The sequence below is a fragment of the Neophocaena asiaeorientalis genome, unplaced genomic scaffold (assembly GCF_003031525.2).
Source record: "Neophocaena asiaeorientalis asiaeorientalis breed wild unplaced genomic scaffold, Neophocaena_asiaeorientalis_V1.1 scaffold134, whole genome shotgun sequence".
Lineage (NCBI taxonomy): Eukaryota > Metazoa > Chordata > Mammalia > Artiodactyla > Phocoenidae > Neophocaena > Neophocaena asiaeorientalis.
The window spans coordinates 3,452,393-3,470,365 of record NW_020185339.1 but is presented as its reverse complement, the minus strand read 5'-3'; the positions used below and the strand labels follow the sequence as shown (position 1 = coordinate 3,470,365).

Genomic DNA, 17,973 nt, shown 5'->3' with positions numbered 1-17,973 from the left:
TTAGTCACCAACAATAATTAATTCTAACACAATCTCTATTGCCAGATTCTTCCCTCTGTCTCTCCACCTACATGTTGTTGAGTTTGTTAGTGGAAAGTTGTGACAGTTTAAAACAAAGAAACCTTGTCTTTTTTTACATTTTATGCCCTTTATAATGCTTTATTTTGACCTAAAAAGAATTCTTTTGGATTTTTTGTAGGCTTCTTAATTTTTTCAACAGAAAAGCTTTTTAATTCACACAGCTAAGCTCTTATACACATCTATGCAGTATACTCAATGGTTTTAAGCTGGTTTTGAAACATGGCCCTAGGACAACTATCTCAGTTCTGCAAATTACTAATATATTGTTTACTCATCAATAAATAAGGATGACAGTAATATCACTTGCCTCAGAGGGTCCTCGTGTCTATCACAGTGTTAACATTACATAAATTCTAGTATCGTTATTAACAGAGAAATCAAAAGGACTGAAAGTTTTACAATATTCTTCCTTTGAAAGTTTTGTCAAGCTTGATTCAGCTGTATTGGATTAAATACAGCTGATTAAAACAGAAAGTTTGTCAGGTAGGAAAAATATAAGAAATGGAACGAAAGACAGATGGATGCTAAGAAGTGAGGAAAATGAGTGGCAGTGGAAAGTCAAACATGCATACTTACGGAGCTGCCCAAGTCGAGCTTTTTCTTTTTTACCAAACAAACGACCTATTGAAGACTTGATTCCTTTCTTCTTGGGGGCTTTGTGAAGAGAGTCTTGGCTGCTGTTGGCACTGCCAAGCCCAAGGCTTTCAGCCTCGAGGGAGGCAGTTAAACTACTGTAAAACACGAAAGAGGACAAACTGCTTGCTTTGGTGTAGCATCCACAAGGTACACAAGATTAAATTCCTTGATAAAAGTACGAAAGGAGGAACAAGTACACTTTGAATGTTATTTTCTCCTTTTTCCCCATGTTTTTTCTTAAGCATATTAAAGTGTGATTTCCTCAGGCTTAGAGCCCTGAGCCTCCAGGTTTTCTCTAGAAAAATTTCTTTTTTTCTCAAATATATTTTCCTTATTTTTCATACAATATCAAACTAATCAATGAACATAGGTTGGTTTATTAACTTATAAATTAGCCCTTGACTCTTTACCTATTTCCTTCTTGCAGAGTTTGATTTTTAGATCTTAAACATAATGACCTATGACAAGAAATTTAAATATAGCTAATAAAGTTTATGCTCTATTCTAGGCCATGGTTTTACTGGATTTTCCTCTAGCTATCTTTCTCTCTCTCAGTTTTGGAGACTAATTCATTGAATTTTAAATCACCTGTGAGATTTTGAAGTAACAAATCATATACCCGAGTGATCACTGTATATTTTTTCTTACAGTTCTCAGGTATTCTTTTAGGTACATGATAAGCTGAAATTATTTCCAAGCAAGCTGATCTAGGTTCCATTCCTGGTCAATGTATCTGCCACTGTATTAATAGGATAGGTTCAATGATACTGTTATCCTTCTTTACAGCTGTTAATTTGACAATATTGTGATGAGTTATTTAACTTTATTCATCCAAATTAATCTGAGTTCATATTCTCTAAACTCCAAAAGCTACTGCTTTTCATATATTACAATATATTTCACTCTTTTTTTTTGAGAGTAAAGTAAGTATAAATTTTGAATCTGGAATAACTTTTTTCACATTAGAAACTAAAAATAAACAAAACAGGAAAAAAAAAAGTCAGCTGGCACAGAAAGCTCTGTTTTCAAAACCGTTTATTGTAAAACACATACTATTTAGAAGACAGATTCTTAAAGTATTAATCGTTAAGTCACTACATTTGGTTATAACAGTTAAGTGTTCAGAGATGCTGTAATTGATGACAGTGAAAGAACATACATTTAAGATGTAAATTGCATGCTTAGACTTATTTATGGCATTAATAGAGATCTGCTTCAATTTTTTAGGCAGATGGAAAGGACAGTATGAAGAGTTGCTATGACAAATGGGGTATTTCCCCATGTAAACTTTTCTTTTAATATTTCGGCAAATGTGTTTTTTTTTTTTTTTTCTTCTCTAAGGAGGAGCTGTTATAGCTGGCACTTGCAGCACCAATAGGGTGATTTACATACCTGTCTGTTAAAAGTAATCGGGGTACAAGCATGGACTTTTCAGACCTTAATTATCCTTATACTAGAAGCCAGATTTATAGTCTTGTATTAGAATCCTTTAGTTTTTTGTAACTATTCTAATAAGTCCTTCCTGTAGTCTGGCTCCGTTTTAATCGGAAATATCCACTAAAAGTAGAAAATCTATTCTCATAAATATTGGCTAGTAACAAGACCATAAATATACAGTTAAATTTAAAACTGAAAATTTGATCTCAGAATGAAAATTTGTTTTTTTCACAAGTGACATTGTGGAGAGGGAGCAGAATTATAGCTTAAATCAAAAATTTTATATAAATTTTTAAGTAGTCTGTTTGATACTGAAAGAAGGAGGAATATTTTTGGAAAGAGAACATACAATGTGCAGTGTGCTGGGAGAGTCATACCTTCGGGCATCATTGTGGTAGGAAGAAGGGAGGGTGTGAGTCATCCTGACAGCTCTAGGGGTAGGGGGAGGAGAAGTTTCACATTTAATTGTTGCTTTATCCTCCCGACCATCTTCTTCTACCACTGCAATCTAGAAGCAAAAACATACGTCAGATGAACTTTTTCTAAATTTCAACTGAAACTGATGAAAATGGAGAATCAATAAAGCAAGGCTATTTGAGTAATTCTAGTATAAAAGCAGAACAAGAAACTTGGGGCATATAGGTATTACATATATAAATTCACATTATTAAAGAGTATGAATTTCATAACTATTTAAAAATTAAGACACTCCAGTTAACACACACACGCACACACACAGACACAGAAATAGACTCACTACACAAATATATTATTTAAGAGTAAGTAAATACCATAGATCAATATCCAGGGACTATGAAACAGCTATCTTGGAATCCATCTGAATATACCAGAATGTAAAAGCTTTGTAAGTTATTGAACACATATTTGAGCTAATTCACTAAAAATATGCATAGTCAGGTTATTATAACATGGACGTTTTTAAGTGGGAGATTTTTGAAGTGAGAAGTTGGCAAAATATAACTGTATCAGATAAAGTGTTTTAAATTAGGCTATTTAAACGTGTTCCCAGATGTTTCAAAAAAGAGTTGCAGTTTATAAGAAAAAAGCTTTCTTTTTAAAGTGAGAATAATAAAAGGTAAGAACAGAATTTCTGCAAATTTTTTCATTTCATTACCTCTCATGGGAAAATTGACAAAGGCATACAGAGCACCATAAGCAGATGGGATGGAAGGGATTTCTTTAAAGAATTTAGTTCAGAGTCCAGAACAATTCAGGATACCATAAATTTTGTCAGAGATAGATATATAGAACTGTAAGAGTTTTCAAAAATCAACTTAATTGTACAATAAAGATATTTTTAAAAACAATGCTGCATTTTTTCATAGCACCATTGTGCATTAAAACATATATATATATATATATATAGAGAGAGAGAGAGAGAGAGAGAGAGAGAGACAGAGAGAGAGAGAGAGAGAGAGAGAGAGAGAGAGAGAAAGACAGATTGTAGAAAGCATAGCTAAAAGATATACGGTTCTAGAAGTTCTGTTGAAGAAATTTCTCAATATAGCTATAACAAAATGTTTAAAGCTGTGTTCTCATCTTTTGTCTATACCATGTCTTGCTAGTTTCTACATTAAGCTATTATGCATAAGTGTGTTATGTATGATAAAGACTATGTGTTAGAGAAACTTAATGAAATTGTTTGTCTGGGCTCTTGTCATTTAAGCCTAGGTTACTTTTAACAGCTTAGGCAGTCATCTTAATAAAATCTCCTCTCTCCATTTCAACGAGCACAGTGCCACCAGAAGAACTGTTTTCAGGAACTGCTTTCAGCATGATGTCAACACTATGGAAAACCCTTTCTAAACTCACATCTCATCTAAACTCATAAAGCATATTTCTAAACTCTTCCTAATACGTACTTAAGTTTTCACAATTCCATTATCTAACCATGATTGTTTTCCACAATTGTTTCTGTGAAGCCTGATTACTTCTGTTTCAGATGTTTTCCTGAAACACACTCATAAAATGCCCTCCTCTCTCCACATGGCGGGTCAAACTAGGCCAACTTTACCAAAATATCAGCTCTTAAAAACATCATACACAAACCATTTCTCTGAATAACACTTAGAACTCACACTATATAAACAAAGTGGAGGAGAAAAGCTTCATAATCAGAGATGGATTTGAATCTTAGTTTCTCTTATTTGTTGAATGACATGTGCTAATTACTTATCTACTCTAAGACTAAATTTCCTCATCAATAAAATAGAACTGATAATACTTAGTTTAATTTGTCCTTTTGATGTACAAATTAAATCATGCATATAACTCTCTTTTTTTAACTCCTTAACCTGATATATATATATATATATATATATATATATAACAAATTTTAACTTGTGGTTTTCTTTCTTATGACCTACCTTTCTTACCAATCATCTCTTTACTCCCTGAATTCCCTGAGGCTATATTTCTGCATGGGACCTTCCTTTATGATCTTTTTTTCCTTATACACACTGAAATTCTTTTACATCATCTGCTCAGATTTCTTCCTTTATTCCCAGTGTAATCCTTTTAAGTGGTGGAAGAGGTCAAAGAAAAATAGTAATAACATTATGCATGGTAAATTTGACAGCTGAGAACTAACTGGTAGTGTCCAGGAGATGATGCTAAAAGAAGATAGACAATGGAAAATAAAAAGAAATTCAATCAATCTAAGGCCATGTAAGCATAGTATGGATTTCCTTAATTTAAAAAAAGTTCCCTGGTTCCAGAATTATTTGGGCATAGGCTGACTACCACATCTTGAAGATGCTGAAAATAGATTGATGTACTGGATAGTAGGTTGAACCTTTGAAATTTGTCCCATCTGATATCCTGTGAGTCTGAGCTCTGCCGTTCTCAGTCATCTAACAAGTTGTCATTTTGTGAATCAGAACTGTAGTGCATTTTGTTTCCTATACCCAATATTTATTCTCTTGACCTCATTCCAAGCAGTAAAGTAGTATATTAATTCTATTTTTATATTTTCTGTATTTGTGACGCTCTAGTATCTGAGACCATGCTGAGAATGCCCATCGCAGGGCTAGCTAATTCCTAGAGATAGGTAACTATGTTCCTGGAGTGTGTCTTCCATATGCAAACAAATCATCTTCATCAGTACCTCAGATCCTCTTCTCTATCTGGCTCTTACATTCCAGGAGGCACTATTCCTCTGTCTTAATCATCCCTGGCCAGGTATCTGGCAACTAGAGAGCCCCTAGACCCTACAGACCACTGAAATTGTTCAAACTAGCCAATCTTAAACCTGCTTACCCTGCCTTTCCATTCCTACAAAAACCACAATAAACATTCCTTCCCATGCTTTCCTCTCACTCTTTCTGACTGCTGACCTGGTGCTTCCCATTGACCCGGCATAGTGAAGCAGGTCCCTTGTTCTTGGGAAGTAGAAGCAAGAAGCTATCACTTATTGGCAATTGTTTCTTGATTTGTTGGTCTTATATATCTGAATAATGGTAAAACCTATATTTTAAAGCAAGCATCATTGTTGTTCTAGATATCGACAGTAAACTATCTAATTCTACCAAGAGAGATCTAAAAATTCTGTGGGAAATCGGGATATTTTAGTCCCCACAGTCTAATCATTACCCTAGAAAGCATAAACAATTTTATTTTGAGACATTTGCTCTTATGATCATATTTAAACAATTCAAAAATACTTTTTTTATAAAATGCTTCAGTTAGAAGAAATATAATTTTAAATCTCAGAAAAAACAATGTTCAGTTAGTAATCAGATCAAAGAAATGTACAGTACCTTTCTCCGATGTTTCCTTAGATCACTTGGCTGTGATTGGCAGTAATAAAAGCGACATAAAACAGAACCAATTAATGATTACCATTTGACCATGTCACAAGTTAAACAGTATCTATAATTTAACTACCTTTTTTTTGTTTTCATTCCATTCTTTTCAAAATAAATGTCTTTTAACCATTATAAAAGCATTCCTCCAGGGAACTATTTTAGAAAGGAAACTTCCTAGATGGCATGTTGCAGGGGACAGGTCTTCATGATGGGATCATGTGTATATACGTAAAACATGAGACATGAGACATGGACCTTAGGGAATATGAAGCACATATGGAGTGAGCTAGCCAGAAGTAAATATGAGACTATATCCTCCCGAGAAAATATAGATGGGAGTGAAGAAGACTATGTGTAAATGAAGATTCAATGCACATATATGTAGTCTATAAACACTCCCTTTTGTCTCATCTACACAGGGCTTTGGACCTTCTCAGGGCGGATATTCTGTTCCTATGTGATCTCAAACTTCCTGGCGTCCTAACAAACTCTCCATCTCCAAATACCAAAAGCTCTGGCCTCAGTATATCATATTTCTGGGGCTGCTGTTTTCTTGTCAGTGCTTTTTAGAGAATTTTTTTTAAGTTATTTATTTATGATCCTAGATAAAACTTATTCACTTAATATTTGTTAATTTTTCTTATGTAAGTAAAACATTTTACTAAACTATTCCATTATACTTTACATGTTTGTTGCTATTGAAAAATGGGTTGATTTACCTCATTCAATATTCAAATTAGATATCGCTAACATGTTATTTATGCCTATGGATTTGTGGTGAGGTAAAAGTAAATACAAATAGGCTTTATTATCAGGACAAATAATAATGTTTGCAAAACATATACAATATGAATGAATACAATGTCTTTTCAATCTCTGCCCCTAAAATTTCAAATTTTGCTCTGAATAGTCAAACATGAATTATATGCAACAAAATTATTTTTTCTCCAATATTTTCTACAGGTAAAAGAAAACCTTCCTGTCTTTCACTATAACAATAACGAATGTGATGACAAAGTTTTGTTAGGTGATAAAGACTTTCTGGGTTTTATTTTTTGTTTTTCTGAGTCAGATATTAAACATTTAAAATATTTTTTTTTACCCTCAGGAAATGCTCTAAATATCTGTTTTTTTTTGAACTAGGTGTCTCTTATTTATTTATTTATTTGGTTGCACCATGTCTCTTAGTTGCGGCAGGCAGTCTTCTTAGTTGCAGGAGGCGGACTCCCTAGTTGTGGCATGTGAACTCTTAGCTGCGGCATGCATGTGAGGTCTAGTTCCCTGAGTCGGGATCGAACCCGGGGCCCCCTGCATTGGGAGCGTGGAGTCTTAACCACTGCACCACCAGGGAAGTCCCTCTAAATATCTTTTAAGTACTCTAATTATAGTATAATAATGCTGATTTATCACTGATTTATTTATAACTAACTGCTCAAGAAAATGCATGAAAGCAGTGGCATCCTATTCATACATACATAAACATTATGTCTAAATGGCTATGAATATATTATTATTATAAAAATAATAACACTGTCAAGGCTTATAATGCTAATATATAATGAAAATATTTAAAAGGGCAAAATACTAGGTTGCAAAAATGTAAGGAAATAATAGCAACACAGAAATAACCAAAGTTTTCTTAATTTGAATGCCAACTAAATTATGCTCTGTGGGCCAATATTCTTACCGTAGCTTTGATAATAAATAGGTCATCAATTACATATGGATAAACTAAGCCAGAGACAATATCATTTTTAGTTAATAAAATCAGATGGACAGTTCCTAGATTTCTAAAATAAGCAGATCATAATGTAGATCAGTATATTGGGTTAGTTTATCTTAGTACATTGGCTAAAAGTTTGTGCTGTATCTAGCTGGGATCAGCTCTGATTAGCTGGCCTTTGTTTGGACTTGCCATGGTCTGTGCTATCTACTTTAAAATATCTTTAATATCAAGTCCGGAAATAAGCAAATAATAGTAAACTCAATGGCCTAAGGAGGTAAGTATTTCCTTTCAAAAATTTTTTTTTCATCATTTCTCGTTTATACAGATTTACTTGCAAGTTCCATAATTGTAAAGAGTTTGGATATGGGAAATATTGCCTCACCATATAAACAGTTTTCTGTATCAATTCTCAGTCGCAAAGTTAAAGAAAAAGATATCTAAACTGACAGACATAATAGAAATTTTATGAAGATAAAATTTTAAAACTTATTTACTTATAAGGTAGTTTTCCCCTTGGGGTGACAGTATCATATATATACATACACACATACATATGCACATATGTGTGCATTTATATAAATTAATTCTAATGAAAATAATCTTTACAGGTTTTTTTTTTTTTGCCACAATACACATTATTGCAACATAGTTATTTAAAGATACCACTTAGAAATTGAGTTAAACTTCTTTGTTCAGATATTATACACACCCATATACACAGAGAGATGCAGGCATTGTGACACTTTTTATAGAAGTTTCACAGCCTTCTGACCAGAAACAGTATATACACTTAATATTCTTCTGTCGTATTATTAATTTCTCCTCCATTTGTTACATTTGTGCTAGATTTCTGCAGTATACAAACTATATTATTTGACCTATTTGCATTTTACTTAATCTCTATCCCCAAACTTTATTTATTTTATTTTTTAATTTTAATTTTTTTTTTTTTTTTGCGGTACGCGGGTCTCTCACTTTTGTGGCCTCTCCTGTTGCGGAGCACAGGCTCTGGACACGGAAGCTCAGCAGCCATGGCTCACGGGCCTAGCTGCTCCGCGGCATGTGGGATCTTCCCGGACTGGGGCATGAACCCGTGTCCCCTGCATCGGCAGGCGGACTCTCAACCACTGCGCCACCAGGGAAGTCCCAAACTTTTATTTTTAATTGGAATTTTATTGTTTTAATAACATAGTTTTAATATTCATTATACAAAACATAGAATTTTACCTCCATAAAGAGTTCAGAATATTTAAATCTTCATTATTGTTGTCATTTCAACATATTCCCAGGTAATCACAGAAAAAAAAAAAAACAGTATATGCTTTTGAGTTAGCAAATCTGAAAAAAAATCCAGCTCCTCTTTACAAGCTGTGTTGAACAAGGACAATTTACCCATACTCTCAACATTTCAGTTACTTTCACTCGAGATAATAACATTTTCAAATGTTATCACGAGAATCAAGTGGCTAAACATCATGACATTCAGTAGTCATTCCACCTAACATTATTTTTAGCAAGGAGTACTTTGATTTTTTTCTCTCTTATGTTAAGGGTACTTCCTAATTTAGGTTTCCAACTTTTAATCCCAAAAGAAGATACATGAAATAAAGAATTAAAGAATAAAGAAGGGTGAAAATGTTGATATGAATTATAAAACTCAGTTGGGAAATTGCTGCTATTGTTGATGGCTCTTCTTTTAAAATTATATTATGTATATTATAAAATTATAACAGTCTATGTTGGTGTATTGAAGTGATTATAATAAATAATTTTTGAAACTTATTGTGTTAAAAATAACCCACCCAGGGCTTCCCTGGTGGCGCAGTGGTTAAGAGTCCGCCTGCCGATTCAGGGGACACGGGTTCGTGCCCCGGTCCGGGAAGATCCCACATGCCGCAGAGCGGCTGGGCCCGTGAGCCATGGCCGCTGAGCCTGCGCGTCCGGAGCCTGTGCTCCGCAACGGGAGAGGCCACAACAGTGAGAGGCCCGTGTACCGCAAAAGCAAAACAAAACAAAACAAAACAAAAAACCCACCCAGTCTCAATCATCAAGGTATCATCACTAAAAATGAATTTAATGGTTTAAGTCATTCAGATTTCTGATGTGATATTTAGATTTCTGCTCTTCCATTTACTTATTATGTGACCTTGGGAAAGTTACACCTGTGTAGGCTTCGTTTCCTCACTTCATAGTGGGATTAATATTTGTATCTACCACGTAGGTTTGTTGAGAAAAAAAATAAAACACACAGAAAGTCTTTAGACTAGAATAGATTTCAGCTAATGCATCAGTAATTCTAATGGAAGCAAAGGTTCTCTGGACACATCATACCAGTGTCATGACTCCCATCCGATCCATTTCCCTGGCAGGACTTCGAGGGGTGAGCTTTGGTGTTGAGTGTCCACTGGGGGGAGATGAACTGGCCAGCGAAGAAGCTGTAACCGAGGCAGTGATGGAGGTACCTGGGTGGACCCTTGCTAAATTCAGGCCTTCCAGACTCACACTAGCCACTCTATTCTCAATTTCTTCAGCACGTAACTCTGTAGATTCTTTTTCTTCCTGAATTAGTCTGAAAGATACAGTTTATTTTTGATACATTTTATGCTGTTATAATGTTAATCGGAATTCACTAAATAAATAACTTTGTGAACATTTTATATCAAATCTAATATTTTCTTTTTTCCCTAGGCAATATAACTTTCAATAAATTCCAGAGATTTCCTGGCTGAAAATTAGAAAATCTTTCTTTTCAAATGATACATAATTCCTCCCAACTTTCATTTTGACCCCATTTCTATACTACCACCTGTTAAAACTCTTTTAAAACCTTGAGTGCCTAGTTAATTTCTGCCACTAATCCTAATCTTACATTTGTACTCAGGAATGAATATATGAGACTTTTAGAAACCCAAATCTCAACAAAGTCATTGAGTCTTATCTCCTATCCAATGAAAAAGTATAACTGATAGAATTCTCAATAAATGGTCATTCATAATTATAATTTGGCCAAATAAAATCCTGACTTAGCCAAATTGCCTTTACATAAGCACTAAGCAATTTAATAATGTAGATATGAGAGACAGATAGTGAAAATTTTAAAAAAAAATACTGTTGCTATAAATGCTTTTGAGAAGACAAAACACTATTACTCTTTCTTTAAATAGGGAGAAGTTTCAAGAATATGCATACATTATTTATTACAAAGACACAAAGAATAAAGAACTTTAGCTGGGTTGCTTCAAGATCCTATTTAAGTTGAATCTACACACATTTTGCATATTGATATAATAAAACTGGGTACCAGTATAGTTTGTTTGCAAAATGGAGTTAGAAACCACCTCTCCTGAGATATTTTCCTCTTAACCACAAATGGCTTTCCTATGATATAACCTTTAACTTCAAGGTTATGATCACTGCAAAGTTTTCTTTTTACGTATTTACTTCGGAAAAGTTTGGCAGTTTCTTACGAAACGTAACATACTTTTACAATATAAGCCAGTAACTGTGTTCCTTCATATTTACCCAAAGGATTTCAAAGCTTATGTCCACACAAAACCCTGCACACAGATGTTTAGAACTTTATCCATAATTGTCCAAACTTGGAAACAACGAAGATATCCTTCAGTAGGTGAATGGATAAATAACTGGTACATATATACAGTGGAACAATATTCAGTGCTAAAATGCAATGAGCTATCAAGCCATGAAAAGACATGGAGGAACAATAAATGCATGTGACAAAATGAAATAAACCAATCTGAAGAGGCTACATATTGTATGATTCCAAATATATGACACTCTGGAAAAGGCAACTATGGAGACAGTAAAAAGATCAGTGTTTTCCGGGGGTTGGGTCGGGGAGAGGGATGAATAGGCAGAGCACAGCGAATTTTGGGGACAGTGAAAATACTATGTCTGTATGATATCATAATGATAGATACACATTATTATACATTTTCCGAACAACTAAGAGTGAACCACAATGTAAACTATGTATTTGAATAATATGATGTGTCAATGTAAGTTCATCAGTTGTAACAAATGTACCACTCTTGTTAAGGATGTTGATAATGGGGGAGGCTATGCACGTGTCGGGCTGGGGGTATATGGGAAACCATTGTACTTTTCCCTTGATTTTGCTGTGAATCTTAAACTTCTCTAAAAAATAAATCAATACAAATACTGAGGCAAATTTACTCTTAATTTTAATTTTTCACTTATACAAAGAATATGAATTCTGTTACTTTGAAGTTTATTTTCATGGTGCATGCTTTTTTAACATCTTTATTGGAGTATAATTGCTTTACAATGTTGTGTTAGTTTCTGCTGTATAACAAAGTGAATTCATGGTGCATTTTAACTTCACCCAAAGATCAGAATCTGAAAGGAAGGTTTAATCAAGTAACACAGTACATTATTAATGTTCAAACACATTCCAATGGAAAAACTGCCTCCTCTTCAAAAAAGAAAAAGAAATTTTGTACTTTCAAATGATTGGTGGTAAACGATTCCAGAAAAACCTTCTGGTGAGAGGCAATATGGTTCTGCTATACAAAAAATTGTAGTTTTAAACTCTAGGTATTCTATTAATTGTAAAGGAGAGTAAAACTTAGAGGAACTAGTTGAGTAAGAGATAGATTGAAGTTTAATCAAACAAAAAATCCAATGCTACCCAGATTTTCAGTTTATTTGGAAAACTCATCAAAGATTTCACCTTTACCTAATTCTTTTATATTGCTCTAATATCATCATTAATCTGTATATTTTTCATATATGTTTCTTACAAAAGCTGTCCTAATTTTATTCCAGGAATTTGTGAAAATGCACATTCTTATTCAGTAGGTGTGAAGCGAGGTCTGAGATACTGCAGTTCTAATAAGCTTTATTGGTGATGCCAATGTTTCTGATCTGATGATCACATTTTTAGAATCAAGGTCTTCTAATCACTTGAGACCATCAAAAATCATTGAACTCACCTGATTTCTTTGTTGATAGCATCCAATTGTTCCTGAAGCATCATGGCTAGGGTCTGGGCATCAGAATGACCACTTGGAGAGAGAAGATCCATTGAGCTAAAAATCGTTTCTCTATCATCATCATCAATGTCAGACATTTCTGTGTCACTTTCAAAAGGGTGGCTGCTTAGCACTCCAATTTGTTGAGTTCTATTCCATTCATGATCCCCAAGAGATTTCACCTAGATGGTAAAGGAACAATTACAGTATTTATCATGCTGCTCATTTTCAAAGCATTATTCTGAAAATAAAAACTAAAAACATACATGTTTTTATAGCTTACTTGACAAAGGTAGAACTGATTATTAATATTTTAATTTACCATTTCAATAAAATAGTTCCTTGGTACTTAAATAATGGTAGGTACTAATTTTCAGCATAAATATCAATATTTTAATAGAAATAAAAATGATAAACTTCTGCATGATTTTTAGTTCAACCCCAATTCAAGGCAGCAATTACTTTAAAGCATCTATGTTTGCAACATTTTAACTTGTTTTCAAATATAACAATCTCTATTCACTTGTACTTCAGCATTTTCATCTCTTATACTAATTAGGCTGAGGGTACGAATATTACCACTCAATAAATTACACAAGAATTCTCTCTCCAACATTCTAAGAAAGTATTAATAAAAATATTGTGCAGAGGTTTAATTTCATCTCCAGTGCTCTGGTCACTTAAATGCCTCACTGATTTTTTTAAACCCAAGGCATACTACAATAATTTACATGACTATGTTTTTAAAATGAATATAATAAATCCTCCATGTGAACAAAAGTCTTGAGTAACCAACAGACCAGTGCTTTTCAAGCTGTGGTCTGAAGGTAGGAGATGGCTGAAAGTAAGAGAGCAGCCCTAGATTTTCTGCTTTTAAAAACATTGTTTTTCATTTTTGTGATGATGTAAAATGACTTTTGGGGGGACCACAAGATACTGCCCTGAGTAGTTACTTCAGATTTGAGGACCTGAGTAAGTACTTGTGTTACAAATTGTTTTGGTACCAAGTAGCACTAATTTATTTACCACATAAAACTGAGAAAAGAACTGAGATGGATTTATTTATTCTTCGTTTGCTCATTTATTTATTTATCCATTCATTAGATATTGAATACCTACTACAAGGGACTAACTTATACATGACATGTAGTTGCCAGCTAAAAAAATCAAAGGATGTCAAGAGCCTTGTATAAATAAGGACAAGTAGGTTATATAGTATTTTGGACACATAAAAGAGGTTGAGGAAAACAAACTATACTTAGGGCACACAGGAACTATATATTACTTCTCTATAAAATGCAACTATATACTTACTCAACATATACAGCCTACAGATTTTAAGTTATTGACTGAATGAAAGACTGGCACTGCAGCTTATAATGAACAGTTTTCTATAAACACTTTCAACAGTCTGTGTACATTTTCCTCAAAGTGTTATTAAAACAGTAATTATTATTAAAATATGTAATTTTAATTAACAATATAAGTGCCATTGCTTAAATGCCCAAGCAAACTAAAAGCCCATTTGTTTGGCAATATGGCATAATAGATAAAAGTGCGGAATTTGAAATCACACGAATACAGGCTCAAGTTTTGTCTCTATCACTTTAATGGCTGTGTAAGTCTGAACACTTAAAATTTCTCAGCTTCAATATTTTCACATCTGAAATTAGTATAAAATAGTACTCAATTTACAATGTTATGTGGATAAATACTTGGGACATACTTGGTTCACCTTTTGGTACGTAGTAGGGGTTATACGTTAGTTATAGTTTTAAAAATATGTTATATATCACACCTGAAATTAATAACAATGAATTCTCTCAGTATTAAAATACTATCCAAAGTGGAAGAGTGCATTTACTTAAACCATCAAAGACTTGAAATAAAAAGTTTAACCTTTGGCTCATCTCTCCTCACACCCATGCGGCCTCTCCTTGGTCTCCTTATTACTTTAGTTGTTCTGTAATCAGACTGGCTGTCCACTAGGGATCCAACAGAATACCGCAGCTCAGCTGAGGTGTCTAGATGAGTTCTGGAAACAAGGAAAACATAAAATATGCTCAATCTCAAAACTTAAACTTTACCAGCAAATCACTATCCACTGCTTAATTGGCAGTAAAGCACAAATCCTCAAAGGAAGAAAAAAAAAACTTCAAGGAAGAAAATAAGTGTTGAAGTGTTGTAACTCTCAGAGGTCTCTTCGGAGGCTTATGTCAGAAACCCCAGTCTCAGTTTCATTCTGAAGGTCAAGTTCATTTTCTCTTTTTAGAATATTAAAAAACCTTTCTGCTTATTAACCATTATTTTCAAAAGCAGTAGTCCAATGGAACATGTTAAGATTGACAACCAAAATCCATTGGCTTACATTCCGACAACTCTTAGTTTGAGCTACTTAGTGGATATCCCAGTACATGCTATTTATCACTGTATTTGTTTTAAATATTCCTCATTAAGCTAAGAGAAAAATGTGTAAACTTTTGGGTCACAAAATTATCTATTTTCCAATGTTTTATTTTTCAATTTAGAAAATCAACAAAATACTTAAAGTCAGATTGGCCCAAGGTTAATAATCTTATTTTTTTAATAAAATAGGATATTTCACCAGAAGAGTTTTTCAGCTTTTGATAAGACATTGTTCCAAAAAGATTAAGAAAAATCTTTTAATAAGCACATTTAATTCTGAAATCTGCTTAGAGACGAAACAGTTGGAAAATTCTAACTGGAAAATATCGTCAGACTGGTTTTCAAAAAACATGATAATAAAGTACACTGTAATCAAAGTGCACTAAAGGTTTCTCCAAATATATTATTTATATAGAGATTTACATCAAATTCAGTTTACTGCTACGATGATGATGATAATTACAAATGCAACATGCTGTCCTATAAAATGATCCATCATCATTAGGAAATATGCTTAAAGCCGTGTCTTCTCTTGAACCTGGGGCTCCTGCTGATCTACTATGCTTTCACTCTTAGCTCTCTTTGTGAACAAAGACAAACATCCCCAAATATTCGGCAAGATTATGAAAGGTTAGGTGAGGTCTGGGTTTTTGAAAGAGTAGAAGACACTGACCTAACTGATGCATGTCTTTGTTTTGCCAAATTGGACATTAAAGCAAATGAACTAAAGAATCATCCCCCAAATAGATGACAGCTATTGTTTTTATAGAAGTGAACTTGAGACTTAATCAAGCAAAATGGCTTTATTACAAATTAGTCATATATTAAAAACTAACCAACCAGGCCATAGTCATTAAATGGCACAACTCAGTCTTTATTTATAGCAGAGGGTATAAGTTTCATGAAGGCAAAGTTCAGATTTTAGTCACTATTGTATGCTCAAGGAGGTATTCCTAGAATACAACAAGAACTTAATAAATATCTGGTAAGACAGTGAATGGATGCAACTGATTATAACACAGTCCTAACTGTCTAGGTCAGAACATCCTAGCGACTTTTAGTCTGTGGCTGCTTAGGGTAATGTCTCTGTGGGTATCAGAGTAGAATTTCTAAAATTTTAACACCTCATACTAGGAGTACTGTTTTCTTGTTTTTTTTTTTTTTTTCTTGTTGTTTTATCTCTCAACTCCAAGTCATTTATAAAAACATGAAACAAAACACAGATCTGGTCCCATCAAAGCCCTGCTCAAAACTCTTCAGTGTCTTACAAGGTCCTCTACCTGGGCCCCTCCTACATTCCAGCTTCACTGCTAGTTACTCTCTGCCTTCTCTCTTCGTCTAGCTGTGCTGTCTGTCATTTTCCTCAAACTTATACTTTCTTTTGCTTCGAGCCTTTGAACATGCTATTCTTTCTGCCTGAAATCGTCTCTTCAAACATTTATGTGGTTACTATTCTTAAGGTCTCAGCTTAAAAGTCCCATCCTCATATACTATTCTAGCTCCTGGTATTCCCTCTATTATAACAGTCCTCAAATTCATATTCCTGCATTTTCCATCTGGAACATGTATTCTTCACTACCATCACCACTGTATCTCCAATGTCACAGGCTCACAAGTAGAAAGTACTTAATTGATCTTGAGAGAACAAAGACCTGAACCAACAACAATTGTAGAAGAGCCATTGCTTATACTTCATCTAAAGCAGTTACCCCTCACCTCTCTCTTTTTATTCAACTCTGTGATCTGTCAGAGGCAGTATATCCATATATCACAGTTTTTAAATTATTCTTGGTGTACAATATTTCGAGAGGCACTTGCAGATGTAAGTTACAATACAGTCACTGGTTCCTTTAAACAAGGAACCAGCTAGTTTTCCCTCTTGAATCTCCTGTGACTCTTGAATATAATCTCACAAAGGAGCTTCAATAGATAAATCAAGCACGAATTTTCTTAGAGAAAAGCTGTTACCCATTTCTCTGCTTCCTGGGATGTCCTTCATCGTCCTTTCCAATTATCCAGATCCTACCCTTTCCCCTGAGTTGAGCCAAATCAGGCTTTCTCGGCCACTCTGGAACTCATTTTACTTTCTTTTCAGACTCTAGTAGAGGATATTAGTCACTGATACTCACTTTAGCTCAACTCTTCTTACCTCCCCACCTGTAAGATCAAAAACTAGTAGATGAAGTTCTCATGCACTTTCTGTCTTCTTTATTGTTTTTTTTTCAATTATGTGCACTCAGAAATATGAATGTTCAAGAAATAATTGCTCTTTAATAAATATTCAGTTATCTCATTATAAATTAGCTGTCTTAATAATTCCTATAATACTTTATATTTGTGAGTTGATTTACTGTTTACAAAACACTTTTCTCACTTGTCTCATGTATCTGCAAAGTAATCTTGTGAGATAGTCATAGTCATAAAATATTATTTTATAAAGAATATTTTTATATAATTCATGTAAATATACATATATATTTTATAAAAATTATTTTATATAATTATGTAAATATACATATATATATATATATTTGAACTTATTAAGGAAAAATGGGTTTTCCAAAATCAAACTGCTAGTTATTGTATGTTTAAGACCTAGGAATGTCAATTTTCTTATTTTTGGTCTAGTGTTGTTTCTATTACAATCCATTGTATCAAAGAATAGTTGCTCTGTATGTAGTTCCCAAGTTTCCCTGATGATCCTTCATTGTGGATTAATGTCACATTGCTAGGCTGCCAAGATGACTCACTAAGGTGATGAACTTTTAGACAACACTTCTAGAACTCTGTATTTCTGAGACTGAATGTCAAAAAGACAATGAAATGGCCATTTGGTCTTATTAAA

General features: G+C 33.7%; 1 protein-coding gene across 8 annotated transcripts in view; it reads right to left on the bottom strand.

The window, feature by feature from the left end:
- Positions 1–17,973, bottom strand: part of PPFIA2 (PPFI scaffold protein A2) — a 458,549-nt gene that overhangs the window by 76,472 nt on the left and 364,104 nt on the right. For 7 of the 8 annotated variants that reach the window (XM_024736436.1, XM_024736429.1, XM_024736430.1 and 4 more), the window contains 6 exons: positions 14,622–14,757; positions 12,684–12,904; positions 10,039–10,276; positions 5,934–5,963; positions 2,532–2,662; positions 658–812 (listed from right to left, as the gene is read on the bottom strand). In XM_024736436.1, coding sequence (XP_024592204.1) covers positions 658–812; positions 2,532–2,662; positions 5,934–5,963; positions 10,039–10,276; positions 12,684–12,904; positions 14,622–14,757 — 911 coding nt within the window. Of the gene's footprint in view, positions 1–657; positions 813–2,531; positions 2,663–5,933; positions 5,964–10,038; positions 10,277–12,683; positions 12,905–14,621; positions 14,758–17,973 lie in introns of those variants that run through there. The other variant, XM_024736437.1, reaches the window with a different exon arrangement.